The following is a 22,288-nucleotide window of genomic DNA, read 5'->3' as shown; positions in this document are numbered from 1 at the left end:
CCTTTTATTTCTTTTTCTTCTCTGATTGCTGTGGCTAGGACTTCCAAAACTGTGTTGAATAATAGTGGTGAGAGTGGACATCCTTGTCTTGTTCCTGATCTTAGAGGAAGTGCTTTCAGTTTTTCACCATTGAGAATGATGTTTGCTGTGTGTTTGTCGTATATGGCCTTTATTAAGTTGAGGTAGGTTTCCTCTATGACCACTTTCTGAAGAGTTTTTATCATAAATGGGTGTTGAATTTTGTCAAAAGCTTTTTCTGCAACTATTGAGATGATCATATGGTTTTTATTCTTCAATTCCTTAATATGGTGTATCACATTGATTGATTTGCATATATTGGAGAATCCTTGCATCCCTGGGATACATCCCACTTGATCGTGGTGTATGATCCTTTTAATGTGTTGTTGGATTCTGTTTGCTAGTATTTTGTTGAGGATTTTTGCATCTATATTCATCAGTGATATTGGTCTGTAATTTTCTCTTTTTGTAGTATCATTGTCTGGTTTTGGTATCAGGGTGATGGTGGCCTCATAGAATGAATTTGGGAGTGTTCCTTCCTTTGCAATTTTTTGGAAGAGTTTGAGAAGGATGGGTGTTAGCTCTTCTCTAAATGATTGATAGAATTCACCTGTGAAGCCATCTGGTCCTGGGCTTTGTTTGTTGGATGATTTTTAATCACAGTTTCAATTTCATTACTTGTGATTGGTCTGTTCAAATTTTCTATTTCTTCCTGGTTCAGTCTTGGAAGGTTATACCTTTCTAAGAATGTGTCCATTTCTTCCAGGTTGTCCATTTTATTGGCATAGAGTTGCTTGTAGTAGTCTCTTAGGATGCTTTGTAATTTCTGTGGTGTGTGTTGTTACTTCTCCTTTTTCATTTCTAATTTTACTGATTTGAGTCCTCTCCCTCTTGTTCTTGATGAGTCTGGCTAATGGTTTATCAATTTTGTTTATCTTCTCAAAGAACCAGCTTTTAGTTTTATTGATATTTGCTATTGTTTTCTTTGTTTCTATTTCATTTATTTCTGCTCTAATCTCTATGATTTCTTTCCTTCTGCTAACTTTGGGTTTTATTTGTTCTTCTTTCTCTAGTTCCTTTAGGTGTAACATTAGATTGTTTATTTGAGATTTTTCTTGTTTCTTGAGGTAGACTTGTATAGCTATAAACTTCCCTCTTAGAACTGCTTTTGCTGCATCCCATAGGTTTTGGATCATCATGTTTTCATTGTCATTTGTCTCTAGGTATTTTTTGATTTCCTCTTTGATTTCTTCAGTGATATCTTGGTTATTTAGTAACGTAGTGTTTAGCCTCCATATGTTTGTGTTTTTTACGTTTTTTTCCTGTAATTGATTTCTAATCTCATAGCGTTGTGGTTAGAAAAGATGCTTGATATGATTTCAATTTTCTTAAATTTACTGAGGCTTCATTTGTGATCCAAGATGTGATCCATCCTGGAGAATGTCCCATGCACACTTGAGAAGAAGGTGTAATCTGCAGTTTTTGGATGGAATGTCCTATAAATATCGATTAAATCTATCTGGTCTATTGTGTCATTTAAAGCTTGTGTTTCCTTATTAATTTTCTGTTTGGATGATCTGTCCATTGGTGTAAGTGTGGTGTTAAAGTCCCCCACTATTATTGTGTTACTGTCGATTTCTTCTTTTAGAGCTGTTAGCAGTTGCCTTATGTATTGAGGTGCTCCTATGTTGGGTGCATATATATTTGTAATTGTTATATCTTCTTCTTTGATTGATCCCTTGATCGTTATGCAGTATCCTTCCTTGTCTCTTGTAACATTCTTTATTTTAAAGTCTATCTTATCTGATATGAGTATTGCTACTCCAGCTTTCTTTGGATTTCCATTTGCATGGAATATCTTTTTCCATCCCCTCACTTTCAGTCTGTATGTGTCCCTAGGTCTGAAGTGGGTCTCTTGTAGACAGCATATAGATGGGTCTTGTTTTTGTATCCATTCAGCAGGCCTGTGTCTTTTGGTTGGAGCATTTAATCCATTCACTTTTAAGGTAATTATCAATATGTGTGTTCCTATGACCATTTTCTTAATTGTTTTGGGTTTGTTTTTGTAGGTCCTTTTCTTCTCTTGTGTTTCCCACTTAGAGGAGTTCCTTTAGCATTTGTTGTATAGCTGGTTTGGTAGAGCTGAATTCTCTTAGCTTTTGCTTGTCTCTAAAGGTTTTAATTTCTCTGTCGAATATGAATGAGATCTTTGCTGGGTAGAGTAATCTTGGTTGTAGGTCTTTCCCTTCCATCACTTTAAATATTTCCTGCCACTCCCTTCTGGCTTGCAGAGTTTCTGCTGAAAGATCAGCTGTTAACCTTTTGGTGATTCCCTTGTATGTTTTTTGTTGCTTTGCCCTTGCTTCTTTTAATATTTTGTCTTTAATTTTTGATAGTTTGATTATTATGTGTCTTGACTGTAAATAATTTTTAACTTAATTTTATACCTAACTTAGTGTTCTCTTTAAAAACCATTTATTCACTAGATTTGCACCAGTTGAATTTTAATGTTTTTTAAGTATGAATTTTCTTTTAAATCAAGATTTTTCATCTTATGTAGTTAATATAATGTGTCAATGTCTGGGAAGACATTACAAAGATGTTCTTAAAACATTTCACCTGAGGGCTACTTTGAAAGGAAAACACTCAAAATGAATATTTAAATTTTGTTTGTTGTTCCTCTTGTTATTTATTTTAAAAACCATTCATATTAATTCTTCCCATTTGGCACAAAATATAATATTGGTCACTTTAGCTAAATGAGACAAATTTCTGATCAGGTTTGAAATTCTTCTGTATGTCAGTTCTCTCCAGATTTTTCAATAAATATTACCACCTTGATTTTGCAGTCTTTGGTCAGTTGTTTACAACAATCAAATTATTTTTTACTTCAATTTGGCACAGCATTTATGCCAATTACTCAGAAATATATATTATCACAATTCAGCACTTTTTTCCTGATTAATTATAGTATCCACTATCATTTTTCTCCATGCTAAATCTTCTAGGTAAATTTCTTAGAAGTTAATGCCTATATTTTCCCCTTTTTAATATTCACACTGCCCAATATGGTAATGCATGCAAAATAAATCAGTTTAAACAAAGCGCAGTGAAAGTGAACAAGACATAGATCTTTAAAGAATCACAAGGCCCATTGATTTGGCCAAAGATTAATCCAAAACCAGTAGCATATTTGATTCAAAGTTGCCTTGGTAACTTTATTTTATGATTTCACTGAGTTTCTAGGCAGTTTTCAAGTGGTACTCAGCTAGTTGTGAAAGGTGCTGGATAGCTTGAAGAGATTATTGAAGAAGATATGGCAGGTTTCACTGTATGACAAGTTATGCTTGTCCTTCTGACATCTTTACTTTGATGGGCTAACCGGTTTTCAAGAGGAAGCACTAACTACTCAGTAATGTTAGAAATGTGAGATTCAGGTAGCTGAATGTCTAACTCAATGTGTCTAAGGAGAGGTGATTTTATTACAAGGTTTTACTTTCATAGGTGATTTTTTTCAAAGTCACTTAAAAACCTGATGCATTCATTTTAAGACAATATTCATGGATGGCATTTTTCAAACCATTTGTAAATCATCTCATCTATTTTGAAACTGGGCAATTTTGTTGGAAATTTTTTTTTCTTTTTATCATAAATTGAATCAGTATTAATGATTGCATTTTGTTATGTGTGGGTTGGGGGGTTTTGTGATATATTATGTAAATTTCCAGACATAGAATCTATAAAGGAAAAATATAAGCTTTCCCAATCTACAACCATTGTGAGGACATTATAGGCTCCACTAATTAGCATCCTCACTTTACCAAAAATTCAGTAACCCTTCATATTCTTCAATTTGATTCCTTCTTTGTTTTAAACTTTTTCAAATAAATAAGATTAAAAAAATAATATTGTAAAAAATATTATGAATAAGATTATATTTCCATTGTCCCATAATGGAAAAAGACCAAAGCAAACCATTCATGGCTCTGTGGCTCAAGTCCTGTGGATAAAGTGAGATAACATGGAAGTCATACATAAGAAATAACTATTAAATCAATAATAAGATTTGCCTTTTAATTGATTATTGAATGAATTTTTGAAAAAGTAAAATAGAAAATAGCTTAGAAATTTTTTTCTTATTTTGCACATATGTTAGCACTGTACTGATCGATAGAAAATAGCAAATTATTTATAAATGTCTATTATCTTGATTATTTTTATTTTTTCCAAAAATTTTCCTTCTGTGAAATCATTCACTTTCAAATTTATTCTCAGATTTTCTGTATATTTATGTATATATGTATATGTGCATGTGTTTACATACATATGCACACACATATATTTGTATTTATATATGTCAATATTTGAAGAAGCAGATGCGTATATATATATAAATGGAGATTAACATGATGTGACATCCTTATAGTGTTTCATTTATTCTGCATGTAAAATAACAAGTGTATATTATTGGTGCTGTACACGTTCTCTGGCTCTAAATGTAAATTTTAATTTTGTTTCTGAACTAGAGAATACTATATCACTATGGTTAAATGGGTAAGCAATACCAAGACGGTGGTCAGATGGTTAAATCGACCTCAGAACATCTCCATCCTCACAGTCTGTGAGACCACTACTGGTGCTTGTAGTAGAGTGAGTATAATTTACTTTCCTTTATGCTTAAAATATAATAGTTTATGCTACCTTTCAAAGGAAAATTAAACAATTCTTTGTGCAAAGACTTCAATATTTAACTTCCAAAGCTATTAGGAGTGTATACTTTAATTCATAAATCTTCCATACTTTGAAGTAAGAAATATAGATGATAAACAGAAGAGAACAAATTAAGGTTTAAAACAATGAATTCTTATATAGTATAAAGGGTAGTCCAAGCCATGTTAGTTTCATTCTCAAATGTAGGCTTTCTCTCTACTTTTTGACAGTGATTAACTTGAGAATATGTGATATTTCTTTCCTGTCATCTTTAAACAATTCCAAAAATTCATCTTTTTTCCTGTAGTTCAGATTAGTCTTCTAAAATAAGTGTCTCTGTCTTTAAATTATCTAAAAATAGTAAAAAAAAAAAAAAACATGATTCTTCAGCAACTATGTTTTGAAAGTAGGTTGTATTTCAATTTCTATAATCATATTTTATAAACTCTGCAATAGATTCTATATGTGTAATTTTAAGGTTCTTAGTAAAGGGAATACTTTAATAAGTTTAAATTGTTATATTACATATTTGGTATTTGGTAAAGGGTTCTCAATTATTTAACAACAGAATTTTCAAACTTACGCTTCTGGACAAGATGGAGTAAATGTTACCAGCCTTGCATCTCTATAGTAATCAACTATAACACTTTACAAAATATATTAAACAACTATATTCAGACATTGGACAATAAGGCAGTCAAAACACAAATGGTCAGATGAAGCTATGGCTTCCTGCTGGTGACACATTTGAGGCCACAGTGCAAGGAGATGGCATCCAAGAAAAGCACAAGTGTATCACTAATCCAAAAAGGCAGGGAGGATCAGAGTTTGAGGCTATTGTGGTGGCTGAATTTTGCAGGACGAGTACCACAGGATAGGAGCTATATATAAAAGAACTTCAGCAATATATGTAAAGGTCTCTTAAGTCTTTATCTCAGTGCTTAGCTGTGCAAGTAAAGGGCCTGCCTCAGAGAGGGAAGCAAATAGAGAATCTGCAAGTTGCACAATACTTGGAGACTTTGGAGTAATGAACAGCAAAAATAGAGATCTCTCACTGGAAACCCTAAGCATTCAACTCAGAGCCCAGAAAGAAAATGTATTAGGAATAGAACTATTCTAGACTCCTTCTAATAAATCTTTAAATCAAACCTTGAAAGAATTGAGTTCATCTGCCTGTAAACTAGCTGCCTGCCAGAACAAAGTTTACTCTTTAAAATAATTAAAAATTAATTCTCAAAAATGTAGCATTCACAATATCAATCACACAATTAAAACATACTATATATGTAGAGACATAGAAAATATAACTCACCCACCTCCCCCAAAATAAGAAGCAGACTTACAAAGGATATAGATACTGGAATTAACAAACAGACTGAAAAAAATTTAAAAAAACTTTTAGCTATTTTTGTTATTTAACAAATTAAAGGATTGCCATAATTAGTAAACAGATGAGAAGTTTCAGTAGCTAAATATAAACTATAAAAACAGAACAGTGATGTTTCAGAAACTGAAAAATACAGTGTCTGAAATGAAAAATTGCCTGGATGAGCTTAACAACAAATTGGACACTGTTGTAGTCAAGGAAATATAAATAATTCAAACAGAAGTCTTGAGGGAAAAAAGGCTGGGGAAAAAAAAAAAGAGCAAAGCCTTAACTACCTGTAGAACAATATAAACTGGTATATATGTAAAATTTTATACACAGAAGGCAAAATTTGAGGTACCAGGGCAGAAAAGAAATGTAAGAATGTAAAATGTAAAAATGTTACAATGATTTAAATAATCAAATTTGATGAAAAACCATTAATCCATATATCCAAGAAGTTAGCAAATCTCAAACAGAATAAAGACAAAGAAAAAAATACGTCACCACATAGTACATAAATTAATGCAAACAAAAGATTAAGAGAGGAAATTTAAAGTAGCCTGAGAGAAAAACACATTACATATTGGGAAATATAATGATGAGAATTACGGCCTGTGTCTCACCAGAAACAATGCAAACCAGAAAGCAATGGAAGGAAGTCATTATTAAAGGACTACATCCTATGAAAATATCTTACAAAATGAAGAACAAGGAAGATATTTTCAGATAAATTGGAACTGAGATAATTCATCAAAAGTAGATCTGCATAAGTAACAGGAAATGAAGTTATTCCAGCTAAAATAAATGACATCAGATAAAAACTCAGATCAAAATGAAGGAAATAAAGGTGCCAAATAAGGTAAATATGTGAATAAAATTAAATAATTTCTAGTACTTAAATTTTCAAAAAGGTAATTAAGGAAATTAAAGTAGTATACAATAGAGATATTAATAGAATAATTTCATAATGATACAGTGTGAATTGATTAGGAAGATGTAACAATTCTAAGTACCTATGCTTCTAATAATAAAGTTTCTAAATATTTAAGCAAAAGCTGACAAAACTAAAGAAGAAATAGAAATATACTGAGACTTAAATATTATTTTCAGTGTATTTGATGAAGTAAGTAATCAAAAATCTGTAATGATAACAAAAGATCTGGACAGTACTATCAACAACTTAAACAAATTGATATTTAGGAAAAATTTCACTCAACAACTATATAATAAACAATCTTTTCAAGTGCAAGGGGAATACTCAAAAATCTCAAAGTGCAAACAGTGAAATCAAGCAGAGTATATTGTTTGACTACGAGAGAATTAAATTAGAAATTAGTAACTAAAAGATATTTGGGAAATTGACAAATATTTGGAAAATTAAAAAAACATACTGCTAAATAATTCATAAGTTAAAGGACAAATCACAAAAGAAATTAAAAACAATTTTAAATTCAAACATAATGAAAACATAGCAGGTCCAAATATATGGGTGAAGCAAAATGATGTTTAAAATGAAGTTTATATCTTTAAATGCGTATATTAGAAAAGGAAAAAGGTTTTGAATCAATGGTAAATCTCCAAGTTATGAAGCTAGAGAAAGAAGTACAAAATTAGCTCAAAGTAATTAGAAGGATTGAAATATAAAAAGAAAAGCACAAATTAATAAAACACAAGACAATCTATAGAGAAAATCGGTGAAAGCAAAAATTATTTTAAAAGATGAATAAAATTGATAAATCCTTATTTGTACTGATGAAGAAAAAACACCCCACAAACTACCAATTTCAAGAATGAAAGGGTCCCTGTCAATATACTGATGGCATTTTTTACAGAACTAGAACAAATAATTTTAAGATTTGTGTGGAAACACAAAAGACTCTGAATAGCCAAAATAATTTTGAGAAAGAACAGAGCTGGAGGGACCACACTCCCTGCCTTCAGACTGTACTACAAAACTACAGTAATCAAACAAGTACAATATAGGCACAAAAACAGACATAGATCAATGGAACACAATAGATATCCTGGAAATAAACTCACACACTTATTGTCAATTAATCAATGACAATGAAGGCAAGAATATACAATGGAGAAAAGACAGTCTTATCAATAAGTGGTGCTGGGAAAACCAGGCAGCTACATATAAAAAAATGAGATTAGAACATTTCCTCACACCATATATTGGGGTTGGCCAAAAATTTCATTTCGGTTTTTCCCTAAGATGTTATGGAAAAACCTAAATAAACTTTTTGGCCAGCCCAATACAAAAATAAATTCAAGATGGATTAAAGACCTAAATGCAAGACCTGAAACCATAAAACTCCTAGAAGGAAACATAGGCAGAACACTCTTTGACATAAATTGTAGCAATACTCTTTTTGAATCTGTCTCCTAAGGCAAAAGAAATAAAACCAAAAATTAAAAATGAGACCTAATCAAACTTAAAAGCTTTTGCACAACAAAGGAAACTATTGACAAAATGAAAAAATCTACTAAATGGACAACAACACGCTTCCACTACGCCACTCTGCTAAGCACAGGATAATCTACTAAATGGGAGAAAATATTTGCAAATGATATGACCCATGAGGGATTAATATACAAAATATATAAAGAGCTCATACAACTCAATATCTAAAAAGAAAGCCCAATTAAAAAATGGGCAGAAGACCTGAATAGACATTTTCCCAAAGAAGACCTTCAGATGGCCAACAGGCACATGAAAAGGTGCTCAACATCGCTAATCATCAGAGAAATGCAAATCAAAACCACAATGAGATATCACCTCACACCTGTCAGAATGTTATCAAAAAGATAACAAATAACAAATATTCAGGAGAATGTGGAGAAAAGCCAACCCTGTACACTGTAGGTAAAAATGTAAATTGTTGCAGCCACTTGGAAAACAGTATGGAGGTTCCTCAAAATACTAAAACTAGAACTATCTTATGACTCAGCAATTCTGCTTCTGGGTATACATCAAAAAAAAAACCCAAAAACACTAATTTGAAAAGATACATGCATTACAATATTCATTGTGGCATTATTTACAATAGCCAACATATGAAAGCAACCTAAGTGTCCATCAACAAATGAATGGATAAAGAAGAAGTGGTATACACACACACACACACACACACACACACACACACACATATATATATAAAATGGAATATTGATCAGCCATAAAAAAGAATGAAATTTTGCTATTTGCAATAATATGGATCGACCCAGCGTGTGTTATGCTTAGTAAAATAAGTCAGACAGAAAAAGACAAATACTGTATATTATCACTTACATGTGGACTCTAAAACATAAAACACATGAACATAACAAAACAGAAACAGACTCACAGATATGGAGAACAAACTAGTGGTTACCAGTGAGGATAGGGGATTAAGAGGTACAAACTACTATATATAAAATAAATAAGCTATAAGGATATATTTTACAGCACAGGGAATATAGTCAATATTTTATAATAAGTTTAAATGGAGTATAATCTATAAAGATTTTGAATCACTATGTTGTACACTTGAAAATAATATAATATTGTAAATCAACTATACCTCAACCAAAATAAGAATGAGAGGGGACATCACTATAGAGTCTATGAATATTTAAATGGTAATAAAGGAGTTGTATGCCAATAAATTCTCAAGTATATGATATGAAAAAAAATTATTTGAGAGGTAAAAATGACCAAAAGTAGTGTATGAAGAGTAAAAACACTGGAATAGTTCTATACCAATTAGAGAAATTGAATTAATGATTACAAATCTTCCCACAACAAAAACTCCAGGACCCAGTGGCTTCAGTGATGGATTCCTTTAATGACTTAAGGAATAAAAGAGGTCACATGAGTCATCAAGGTGGCAAAAAATAAGGGGTTAATATCCAAAATATATAAAGAACCCATTTACCCAAAGTAAATACTAACAAAACTAAAAAGAGAAATAGACATCAATACAATAATAGTTGGAGAATTCAATACCCCACTCTCAGCAATGGGTATATCATCCAGAGAGAGAATCAAGGAAATAGTTGATTTTAACAACACTATAGAGCAAATGGAGCTAATAGACATATATAGAATACTCCCATACAACAGCAGCAGAATACACATTCTTCTCAAGCTCACATGGAACTCTTTATAGGATAGATTATATGTTAGGCCACAAATCAAGTCTCAGCAAATTGAAGATTGAAATCATACCAAGTTTTTTTTTCTGATCGCAATGGTATGAAACTAGAAATCAATAACAGGAGGAAAATTGGAGAATTCAGAAATTCATGGAAAGTAAACAACACACTCTTGAACAACCAGTGAATCAAATAAAAAATAAAAGGGGAAATAGAAAAGTATCTTGAGACAAACAATAATGGAAACACAATATACCAAAAGATATGGGAATTATTTGAAGAAGGTCTAAGAGGAAAGTATATAGCTATTAATATATACATCAAGAAAATAGAAAGATGTCAGAAAACAACCTAATTCTATGTCTCAAGGAACTAGAAATAGAAGAACAAATTAAGCCCAAAATTAGCAGAAGGAAGGAAATTATAAAGATTAGAGGAGAAACAAATGAAATGGAGAGTTGGAAAACAATAGAAGCAATTCATAAAACTAAGAGCTGGTTCTTTGAAAATATAAACAAAATTGGCAAACCTTAAGTAGATTGACCAAGAAAAAAAGAGACAGGACTAAAAGCTTTTAAACATTATAAATGAAAGAAAGAACATAACAACTGACATAGATATTGCAGAAATACAAAGGTTCTTAGAAGACAACTATGAACAATTATATGCCAACTAATTGGACAACCGAGAAGAAATGGATAAATTCCTAAGAACATCGAACCTACCAAGAATGAATCATGAAGAAATAGAAAATCTGAACAGACCAATTACTACTAAAGAGGTTGAATCAGTAATCAAAATCCTCCCAACAAAGAAAAGCCCAGGACCAGATGGCTTCACTGGTGAAAATTACCAAGTATTTAAAGAATTAACACCAATCCTTTCCAAACACTTCCCAAATGTCAAAGAGGAGAGGATACTCTCAAACTCATTTTATGTGGCAAGCATTACTCTGATATTGCAGCCAGACAAGGATGCTACAAGAAAAGAAAATTAAGACCCATATCACTGGTGAATATAAATGTAAAAATTCTCAACAAAATACAAGCAAACTGAATTCAGAAGCATATTAAAAGGATCATATACCATGATCAAGTGGGATTCATCCCTCAGATGTAAAGGTGATTCAACATATGCAAGTCAATAAATGTGATGCACCACATTAATAGAATGAAAGATAAAAATCATCTCAATAGATGCAGAAAAAAGCATTTGACAAAATTCAACATCCATTTATGAAAAAAACTCTCAACAAAGTGGCTATAAAGGGAACATATTGCAACACAATAAAGTCGATATATGACAAACTCATAGCTAACTTCATACTCAATGGTGAAAAGCTAAAAGCTTTTTCTCTAAGATCAGGAACAAGACAAGGATGCCCACTCTCACCACTCTTATTCAACATAGTACTGAAAGTTTTTCAGATAAGAGAAAGAAATAAAATCCATCAGAATTAGAAAGGAAGAAGTAAAATTGCCTCTATTTGCAGACAATATGATTTTATACATAGAAAATACTGAAGACTCCACCAAAAACCATTAGATCTAATCAATGAATTCAGTAAAGTTGCAGGATGCAAAATCAACATACATTAATCAGTACTGTTTATATATAATAACAAATTATCTGAAAAAGAATAAAAGAAAATGATCCCATTTACAATAGAATCCAAAACAATAAAATATTTAGGAATGAATTTATCTTAGGAGGTGAAAGATATCTATACTGAAAACTATAGGACACTGACAAAAAAAATTGAGAAAGACAGAAAAAAAAGAAAAGATGTCTTGTGTTCATGGATTGGAAAAATTAGTGTTGTTAACATGTTCGTCTGTAGATTTAATGCAATACAAATCAGATTGCAGTGGCATTTTTTTACAGAAATAAATAAAATATTCTAAAATTTATATGGAGCAACAAAAAACCCTGAATAGCAAAAGCAATCATGTGAAAGAAAATCAAAACTGGAGGAATCATACTCCCAGATTTCAAACTATGCTAAAAAGCTATGTTAATTAAAACAGTATAATACTGGAATAAAAATAGACACATAGACCCATGGATCATAATAGAGAGCCCAGGAATAAACTGCCACATATATATCCAACTGCTATTTGATAAGGGAGCCAAGAACATGCAATGGGAAAAGGACAGTCTCTTCAAGAAATGGTACTGGGAAAACTGTATAACCACATACAGAAAAATGAAATTGGACCCCTATTTATACCATTCACAGAAATTAAATTTAAATGGATTAAAGACAAATAAAAGACATGAATCCATAAAAAATCCTTGAAGAAAACAAAGGGGAAAACTTTCTTGAGTTTGGTCTTGGATTAGATTTTTGGATATAACATCTAAAGCACAAGCAACAAAATAAAACATAAACTATGTCAAATTAAAAAGCCTCTGCACAGCAAAAAAACAGTCAACAAAATGAAAAACCAACCTACAGAATGGGAGAAAATATCTGCAAATCATATGTCTGATAAGGGGTTAATATCCAAAATATATAAAGAACCCATATACCTCAATAGCAAAAAAGTAATAATCCAATTAAAAAATGGGCAAATGACCTAAGGTAGACATTTTTCAAAGAAGATATTCAAATAACCAATGGTATATGAAAAGTGCCCAACATCTCTAATGATTAGGGAAATGCAAATCAAAACCATAATGAGATATCACCTCACACATGTTGGAATGGCTGTTATCAAAAAGACAGAAAATAACAAGTGTTGGTGAGGAGGTGGAGAAAAATGAATCCTTGTGTTTTGTGGTGGGAATGTATATGGTATATCCACTATGGGAAACAATAAGGCAGATACTCAAAAAATTAAAAACAGAACTACTATATGATTCAACAATTCAACTTCTGGGTATATATCTGAAGGAAATAAAATCACTATCTTGAAGAGATATTTGCAACCCCAATGTCATTGCAGCATTATTTATAATAACCAAGACATGGGAAAAAACCTAAGTATTCATCAGTGGATGAATGGATAAATGAAATCTGTCATATATATGCAATGTAATACTATTCAGCCATTAAAAAGGAAATTTTGCCATTTGTGACAACATAGATGGAACCTGAGGGCATGTATGCTAAATGAAATAAGTCAGACAGCAAAAGACAAGTACTGTATGATCTCACTTATACATGAAATATAAAAAAGCAAACTTATAGAAACAAAGATTAGATTTGTGCTTTTTAGAGTCAGGAGTGGGGGTGGGAGAATTGGGTAAAGGTGTTTAAAAGGTACAACTTCAGTTATAAGGTAATAAGTTCTGGGGAAGTAAGGTACAACATGATGACTATAGTTAAATACGGTATTATATATTTAAAAATTGCTGAAAGAGTAAATCTTGAAAGTTCTCATGACAAGGAGAAAACTTGTTAGCTATATGAGATGATGGCTATTAACTAAACTTATTGTGGTGATCATTTCATAATATATACATGTGTCACATCATTATGTTGTACACCTTATACTATGTTGTATGTCAATTATATCTCAATAAAACTGGGGAATAATGGAATAGTTTCTACCATTCCTACATTCTCTAGAAAGTGGAAAATGAAGAGAACTTCTCAACTTATTTTTATAAGGGTAACATTATCATGCTACCAAAACTAGACAAGGACGTTACAAGAGAGACCATTTTAGACTGATATTTGTTATGAACATTGCATTCAAAAAATTTTTTATCATATTAATATATCTTTCTGGACAACATTGAGAATAGTGCATCTTGACTAAATGGGGTTTTACCCTGGAATTTAAGATTAGTTTATATTGAAAATCAATGTAATTCACTGTTTCAACAGAAAAAAAATAGAAAAATAAATAAGCAATTATCTTAATAGATGAAGAAAAAGCAACTGACAAAACTCAACATTCATTCATGATGACTTTCAACATAAATGAATAGAAAGTAACATCCCCAATATGATGAAGGATACCCACAAAGTAACCAATAAATATTATACTCAATAGTGAAACATTATCCTTGTTCACCTAAAGATCAACAATAAGGTAAGGATACACATTCTAACTGTGTTAAGCAAACTTATTAGAGACTCTAATCAGAGTAACTTTCAAAGAATAACTATCATGATGATTGGTAAGGAAGAAGTAAAATTATCTTTATTTGTAGATGATATTATTGTATAAATAAAATGTAAGAAATCTACCAAAAATACTAGAATAGATGACAATTCATAAGTCAAGGCACCAACTTCAATTGTTTTTTCCCTTTCCTGATTTTTATCATTTTACTGTAAAAAATATATAAATATATAGGATACTACAATTTTCTTAAGAAATGCTCACTGAATTATTTAGGGGTAAATGGATACAATACTTCAGAATTGCTGTCAAATTGTTTAGAAAAAAAGTAAATTTCTAATTTTTAATTGATTTTGAAAAAAGAGACTTCTACCAGTCTCTCAAATAGTTTAGAAGCAGCGGAGAGAGATATATAATAATAAAGCAAATGAAGCACAATATAAATACATGAGGAATATGTCTAAAGGATATGCAGATGTTTCTTGAACTGATCTTTTAACTTCTCTGTAAGTTTGCACTTGTTTCAAAATAAAGATTTAAGAAGCAACAAAATATATTTCTAAGATTGGTAAGAATAAATTTAACAAAGAGTGGCAAAATCCTAATACTGAAAACTAAAACATTGCTGAAAGGCATTAAAGAAGACCTAAAGAAGAAGCTAAGCCACATTCCTGAATTGAAAGGCTTCATGTTGTAGATGTCAGCTCTACTCAAATTGTACTATAGTTTCAATACAATATGAATTAAAATCTCAGCAGACTTTTTTTTTTGGTAGAAACAGACGAGATAGTTTAAAAATGCATATGGAACTACAAAAGACCTGACCAGCTAAATCAATACAGTAAAAAAAAAAAAGATAATAATTGGAGGAGTTGCACTACATGATTTCAGGAATAACCAGAAAGCCACAGAAACTTAGAGATTGTAGTGGAGGCAAAAGAACACACAAATAGATCAATTGAACTGAATAGTGTTTCCAGAAATAGATCTATATTTATATGATCAATTGATTTTCAACATAGGTGCCAAAGCAATTCAGTAGGGGGAAATGGCACTGGAACAATCAATAACCGGATGGAAAATACAATGATGGTTGACATTTCTTACACTATATTCTAAAATTAATCTGAGACACACTACAGCCTTAAATCTAAAAGCTAGTACTGTCAATCTTCTAGATGAAAAGATGGAATATAACTTCACTATATTGAATAGACAAAGTAGTCATTTATCGTAAAAGAAAAAAATAAATTAGACATCATCAAAATTAGAAACTTCTCATCAAAGACCCTATTAGGAAATCGAACAGCTAACCACAGACTGGGAGAAAATATTTTTCAAAATGTGCATATGATGAAGAAATATATACATTTCAATAATAAAAGGCAACCCAATGAAAAAGTCAAAATGTGTGAACAGAAACTTGTAAGGAAGTAACAAATTCATGAAAAAGTACTCAAAATTGTTAGACATTAGGAAAATATAGATTAAATCATAATGAGGTAACACTACATACCATTAAAATGAATAAAATTAAAACAACAACAAAAAGGGTGACAGTTTTAACTGCTGATGAGGATGTGGAGAATTGCAAATCTCATTCTTTGTGGGTAGAAGTGTGACTTTACTTTAAAAGAATGATTTTGTAGTCTCAAAGAAAGTTAAACACACATATATAAATATATATGTGTGTGCATATATATCTCAGGAGCTCCATTCCTAGATATTTGCATGAGAAATAAAAACCTGTTTCCACCAAAGGATTTGTTTAAAAAAAAGTCTTTTTTAGAGAAGCTTTATTCACAATAGCTAAAAACTGGAAACTATCCAACTGTCCATTAACAAGAAATGAATAAACAAAATGAGGCATATCAATACAATGACATTCCACTCTGCAATTTAAAAAGAAACAGAATACTGATACACTGAACAATATGAATGAATCTCAAAAACGTGGTGTGAAATAAGCCCCACACAAAAGAGTACATAATACATGATTCCCATTATCTGAATTTCTAAAACAGGCAAAACTAATCTATGGAAAAAGGTATGGAAGACTAATTGCCTTTTTGGAAACTGTGAAGGGGCACGAGGAAATGTGTTTGGAAATGTCAAGGTCATATATCTTGATGGGATGTAAATACATTTATCAAAACTCATCACATAAACTTACGATCTGTACATTTCACTATATGCAAATTTCACTTCAGTATTTTTAAACAATTTTTAAATGGTCTGTAAAAGATAGCAATAAAGAGGAAAAAATTTATCTGTGATTGGAATGATGAGCATAGATATGAAAACAAAGTTGATGCATCAGCCATTTACTTATTGGGTTTCACTGCCACTCTTTACATTTAGCTTGCATATATTAGAAAATTTATTTCAATTATCCTTTTTCATCTGGCTGGCGTATAGATTGACCAGGATTTTATCATTTATTTGTTAAAGTGTTCTGGATGCTTTCTTACTGAGACAATTACAAAGTCATTTAAAAATTGTTCATGCATATATGTATTCTAGTTAGAGAAAGCCTGCCATCTCTATATAGGGAAAATCTATATAGGTAAAGTGCTTCAATAGAAAAGATATAGGAACCCTATCATATTCTTGAATTGATACCTTATTGATATTCTATTATATTTCTGTTCCATTTATGGAGTTTAAAATTTTTACTTTTTACAATAATAGAAATAATAAGACAGATAGTTGCATGTGAAGTTTTGGACCCTCATGGATTCTAACAGAACTTAGTGACACTAATGAGCAGTGGCACTGATATATTTTTGTGTGTGTCTGTGTTTTACAGATATCAAGGGTGATTATTGCTGAAGTGTGACTAGAAAATCAAGGAATGATTTAGTTAGATGTTTTTCTGTTGTCTGTATATAGAGAAAATCTATTGGAAGAAAAAAGCCCTGAAAATGGAAAATGGTTAATTATAATGTAATAATAATATGGCTTTAAAAGAGGAAATTCATAAAAAAAAAAAAAGAAACCTATAAATAAATAATAATCATTATTTACAATTTGAAATGAGTACTTTTGCGTAGAGGTAAAATCTCTAACATATGATTTAGTTTTCTTCATTTTAATACTTTTATTATAGAGTCATTTTTTGCAGAGAACCACAAGATATTTCATAAGTTACTACATGTAAACAGCATTACTAAAATTTATTTTATCTACACATATTCAACTTGAGATGAAATTTGTCTAATTTTGCTTTTTGAAATATAATTTTGGTTCTGATCCTATGCAAGATTATTTTAAAGATACATAAAATTTTGCCATTTCAAAAGTTTAATTGTTTTCCCTAAGGGGAAAAAATGACTGTGGTAAGAGTGGATCGAATGTTGACAAAATGTCCACTTTTAAATTTTATTCCTGGCTGTTTGCCCAGTTTTTTGGAAGGACTTAATATTTGTTTCCTGATGATGCCTAGAGGTGAAAAGAGACAGTGTCTAGTGGTTCAAAACAGTTTGAATGAAGTAATCAAACGGAGCTGGAAAATGATCTTCTGTCTCTGGTTAAGTACAACTGAGAATTCTGAAGGATTTCACCAAAGAAAAGACTATAATTAAAATATCATTTCATCCCAATTCTCTACTTATTCATTCAGTTTAAATCAATAATGACAATGTGATCTCTCATGGTATTTCACCAGCTGCAGGAAGGAAAAAAGTGCCTATAGGATAACAGTGTAAAAAAGGTTAAATTGATGCGTGCTCATTTTGGTCTTTAGATGCTTCATGGAGTTAATTGTTTTGTTTCAGAAATATGAGATGACATCAGATACATGGCTATCTAAACAGGTATGGTATAGGTGGTCTCTTTATGTCACATTTTGTCCATCATGCCCATCCTGTTCACTCATTTGTTATGTATAACTTTTTCTCAAAAGTTATTTCAGTAGTATGAATTTAAGGCTCTGTTATGTTTGAATAAATGAGTCTTTTTCATTAAAATATTTATAACTTGGGCTCTATGACATCATTTGTGGAAAGATTACTTCTGTTTTTTATAGGACATAAATTGTAGAATAACTACCAGGATCCATTTTCAGGACCATTCATATAAGTAAATGTTTGTATAGAAGAAAGAGAAAAAGATGTGACCCATTAAAACTACAAACCATCAGCATTGCTCAAATCACCCAGAAAATTGACGAAACCTCCACATAAATTGGTTATGTGGAGATTATTCAGGTGAACATTTCTTTCCTTAGATATATCCTAGCTCATAATGCTAGCTTGTGATATAAATGAAGCTGGAATCCAGATGGTCACAGAAGAATAAACAAACATCTCCACAACATGCTTTCATACTGGACATTTCAGAAGGAAACACAAATAGATTATTCAAATATAGCTGAACCCATTTTACTACTAACTTCATCACTACTTTTTGCAAAGGGAAGTCTTTTGTTTGGCTTGTTTGGTTTTGATTTGTTTTGTTCTTTACAGTGCTTTTTTATTTTGTATTCTCTCCCTGGGTGTCATATACATCTGTGGTTTCAGTTACCACCACCAAGTGTATAGCCCCAGGCAACTCACTTCTGAGTTCTGAAATATCCAAGTTCATGCTTGGCATCTCCTCCTGAATCTATAAAAGTAACTGCACACTCCACAGGTGCAAACTGAACTCCTCTCTCTTCCAGTCAATCTGTCTTCTTATCATAGGAGTCAAGGACGTATTTATCCATCCAGCTATCAAAATCATAAACCTAGTGGGGATGTTTAAACACTGTCTTATCCTTATCTGCATATATTATTCATCACCAAGTTATTTTGATTTTACTCTCAAAGACCTCAAGTCAATTTACTTTTCTCCAATTCACAAACACCATACAGGACCAAACTACAGGCACTGCATTTCCTCCTTAACTGGTGAACTCTCAACCCTAGTTCCCCTTAGGAACCTGACAATCTGTTCTCCACACCGCAGACTGGCTGAGTGATCTTTTCAAAATATGTATTTGATTGTCACTACCCACAACACTCTCATATTCTCTCACGACTAAAACAATTTTTATCTCCCCTTTGTTCTACAGATAAAGACCAACATCCTTAAAGGGTCTACAAAGGATTAAGTTGAAAGCCTTTCCAGCTCTGTGTCATACCATCTTTTCTCCCATTTTCTCCATTAGCCCTCATATTCCCAGGACCTTTATGTGAACTCTTCCTTCTGAACAGAGTTCTCTCAACTACTTTCTTATGTGAAGGCTGCTCATTTGTCAAACCTCAGCCTAAATCACCTGCTTAAGAAGTCACCTCCTCCAACCACCCTAAACAAATCACATTCCCCAGTAAAAGTTAAAGTCAAGTGTAATCTTTATGTAACACTGATACACTTAGTTCTGTGATTTTTTTACTACATTCACAAGAGCAGGAAGGTTATTCATTTTTTGTTACCCACTGTAATACAAGTGCTTAATATGGAGTCTGGTTATAAGAAGAGATCCATATATACTTGTTGAACAAATAAAGAAAAAGAGTAAGAAGGATTGTGAATAGGCTAAACCTTTGCTTGTTCGAAGTATAGGCATGTCTATCCATCTATCTATCTATCTTATCTATCTATCTATCTATCATCCATCTATCATCTATCCATGGGTAACAATATGAACTATTTAATCTTAGTCAATGTACGAAATGAAATTGGGGAAAAAAAACTTGTTTTTTTAGCCAATAATGGACTCTTACAAAATTAAATTAGATTCTTAAAATAAAAATCATTGAAAACAATAACATAATGGATATGGATTTATTCTAAATTGCCTGTGTTATTAAACCTATTTTGCTACCATTTTAATTGCTAGTGACATTCATAATAGTCTAACATACAACAACACAATGCATCTTCTTTTGGGATTATGTTATCTACATTTTAAGTCCCAAATTTATGACTATTTAATAGAAACTTTTTAAAATAAAGAAACCAGTTATCAATTATTCAGTAAGAAAATGCAGGGAGTAGTTTGTCATGGTTAACTTTTTCTCCAAAAGCTCTAAGGGAATTTCAGGAAATACTTAGAATTCAATGAAATTTAAAGGATGAGAATGTATAATGAGATGAAGCAAGTTTCCAAAAAAATTAGAAATTTAATGTAATACTCATATGCTTGTTTTCTGGATAGTGAGAAGAGCAGAGAGAAGTGGGCACATTTGCCCTAGCTTTCAAGAGACTTATAGTTGGAATAACCAGTGTAAAAAACATTCGGCCAAGATGTGGACTTTGTTATCCTCAGCTCATTATCCTGTGTGCCATAAATACTGCCTTGCTTAAGGTCATAAATGTAGACAGTTAGACTGGCTCTACTTCTTTATTTGATTGCCCGAAAGGCTCTGCATAGAGCTGTATGTTTATAACTAGTTACAGTTCAATGGTGAAAGTTTTTAAACCTAGCAATGTATCGGAGATTATAATTCCCATCTACTCTTTAAAATGAACTATTTCTAAGGTACCAGAATTGGAGGAACAGGGACTAACATAAAAAGGACATTGCTCAGATATCCCCATACCTAATGTATTCTTGGAGCAAAGCACAGGAGGAGAATGTTGAATAAGGGAGAAGCCAATAGTTTGGAGTAAATGTGGTGGATAAAGTGATATGTGTAACAAATATTTTTGCCCATTGTACACATGCATTCATCTGTTCAATTATAAGAAGGTCACCTACTGTGTCCTAGGCAATAGAGCTAAAAAAGATAAAATTACAAAGTTAGTTTAATTATTACTTGCCTAGTGAAGGAAGTCAGCTATATAATAGAGTGTACTGAAAGCCATGATAGAGATGAATACAGAGTACTATTCAGAATCTCTGAGGAGAGATTTCCTAACTAGAAGAGACTCTCTAACTAAGGAAATTTGGAAATGGTTTCTGTTCTGAGTTTAAGTAAAAAATGAGTAAGATTTAGCACAAAAAGGACGACTGAAAGGTTAGGCCAGACAGAAGAAACCCTATGTGCAAAGGCAAAGAGAGAAATATTCCACAGGGGCAAGAGATGGAACATAGTTGAACAATGTGATTCACTCAGTCAAGTGTCTTGTCAGTATTTATTATATGTCTTGTAATGCAATTTTCCCATCCTTGAATTGTATTACCTCAGAGTTTTAAATTTATTACACATATCATCTTATATTTTCATGAGTGTCCATGAAGTAGACAAGGAAAGTAATATTTTTATGTTTCTATCATGGGATGTTATTACTGATAAAGCTAGAATCAGACTCGAGATTATTAAAATAGTTATTAATTTACATATTCATTCAGTAAATGATTATTAAGTACAATTTATGTGACAGTCACTGTCCTGGGTGCTGGAGACAAAGCAGTGAAGAATGGAGCTTACATTCTAGAGGAACACCTCCTACCTCTCTATCTACCTACCTACCTATATGCACATATACACATATCCATTCATGTACAAACAAATGTATACATACATAAAATATGTATGGTGTTAGGTGGTATGGAAAATAGTAGACAGTAGACAAAAGTGGGATGTGGGATTCAGACAGAGTTGGATGACCTGGCTTTCCTGATCACACTTTATATGGGGTAATCAGGAAACACCTCACTGATAACAGATATAAGAAAGAGGTGAGATCAAAAAAGATCCTTTTGCAGCAACATGGATGGACCTAGAGATCGTCATACTGAGTGAAATCAGAAAAAGACAAATATCACATAATATGGCTTGTATGTAGAATCTAAAAAAAGGATACAAATGAACTTATTTACAAAACAGAAATAGAGTCACAGATGTAGAAAACAAACATGGTTTCCAGGGGGGAAAGGGAGAGGGATAAATTGAGAGATTAGAATTGACATATACACATTACTATATATAAATAAATAACTAGTAAGGATCTACTTTATAGCACAGGGAACTCCACTCAATACTCTGTAATGGCCTATATGGGAAAAGAATCTAAAAAAGTGGATATATGTATATGTATAACTGAT

General features: G+C 31.7%; 1 protein-coding gene across 1 annotated transcript in view; it reads left to right on the top strand.

Annotated features, from left to right (window-relative positions):
- DPP10 (dipeptidyl peptidase like 10) overlaps nt 1-22,288 on the top strand; it is a 685,728-nt gene that overhangs the window by 590,753 nt on the left and 72,687 nt on the right. The window contains exons 11-12 of the mRNA XM_061199257.1: nt 4,545-4,668; nt 18,093-18,131. Of these exons, the coding sequence (XP_061055240.1) occupies nt 4,545-4,668; nt 18,093-18,131 (163 nt within the window). The remainder of the gene's footprint in view (nt 1-4,544; nt 4,669-18,092; nt 18,132-22,288) is intronic.

This window comes from Eubalaena glacialis, chromosome 1, assembly GCF_028564815.1.
Source record: "Eubalaena glacialis isolate mEubGla1 chromosome 1, mEubGla1.1.hap2.+ XY, whole genome shotgun sequence".
In the NCBI taxonomy this organism is placed as follows: domain Eukaryota; kingdom Metazoa; phylum Chordata; class Mammalia; order Artiodactyla; family Balaenidae; genus Eubalaena; species Eubalaena glacialis.
The sequence above is the reverse complement of the archived record's forward strand: the minus strand, read 5'-3'. Positions and strand labels throughout refer to the sequence as shown.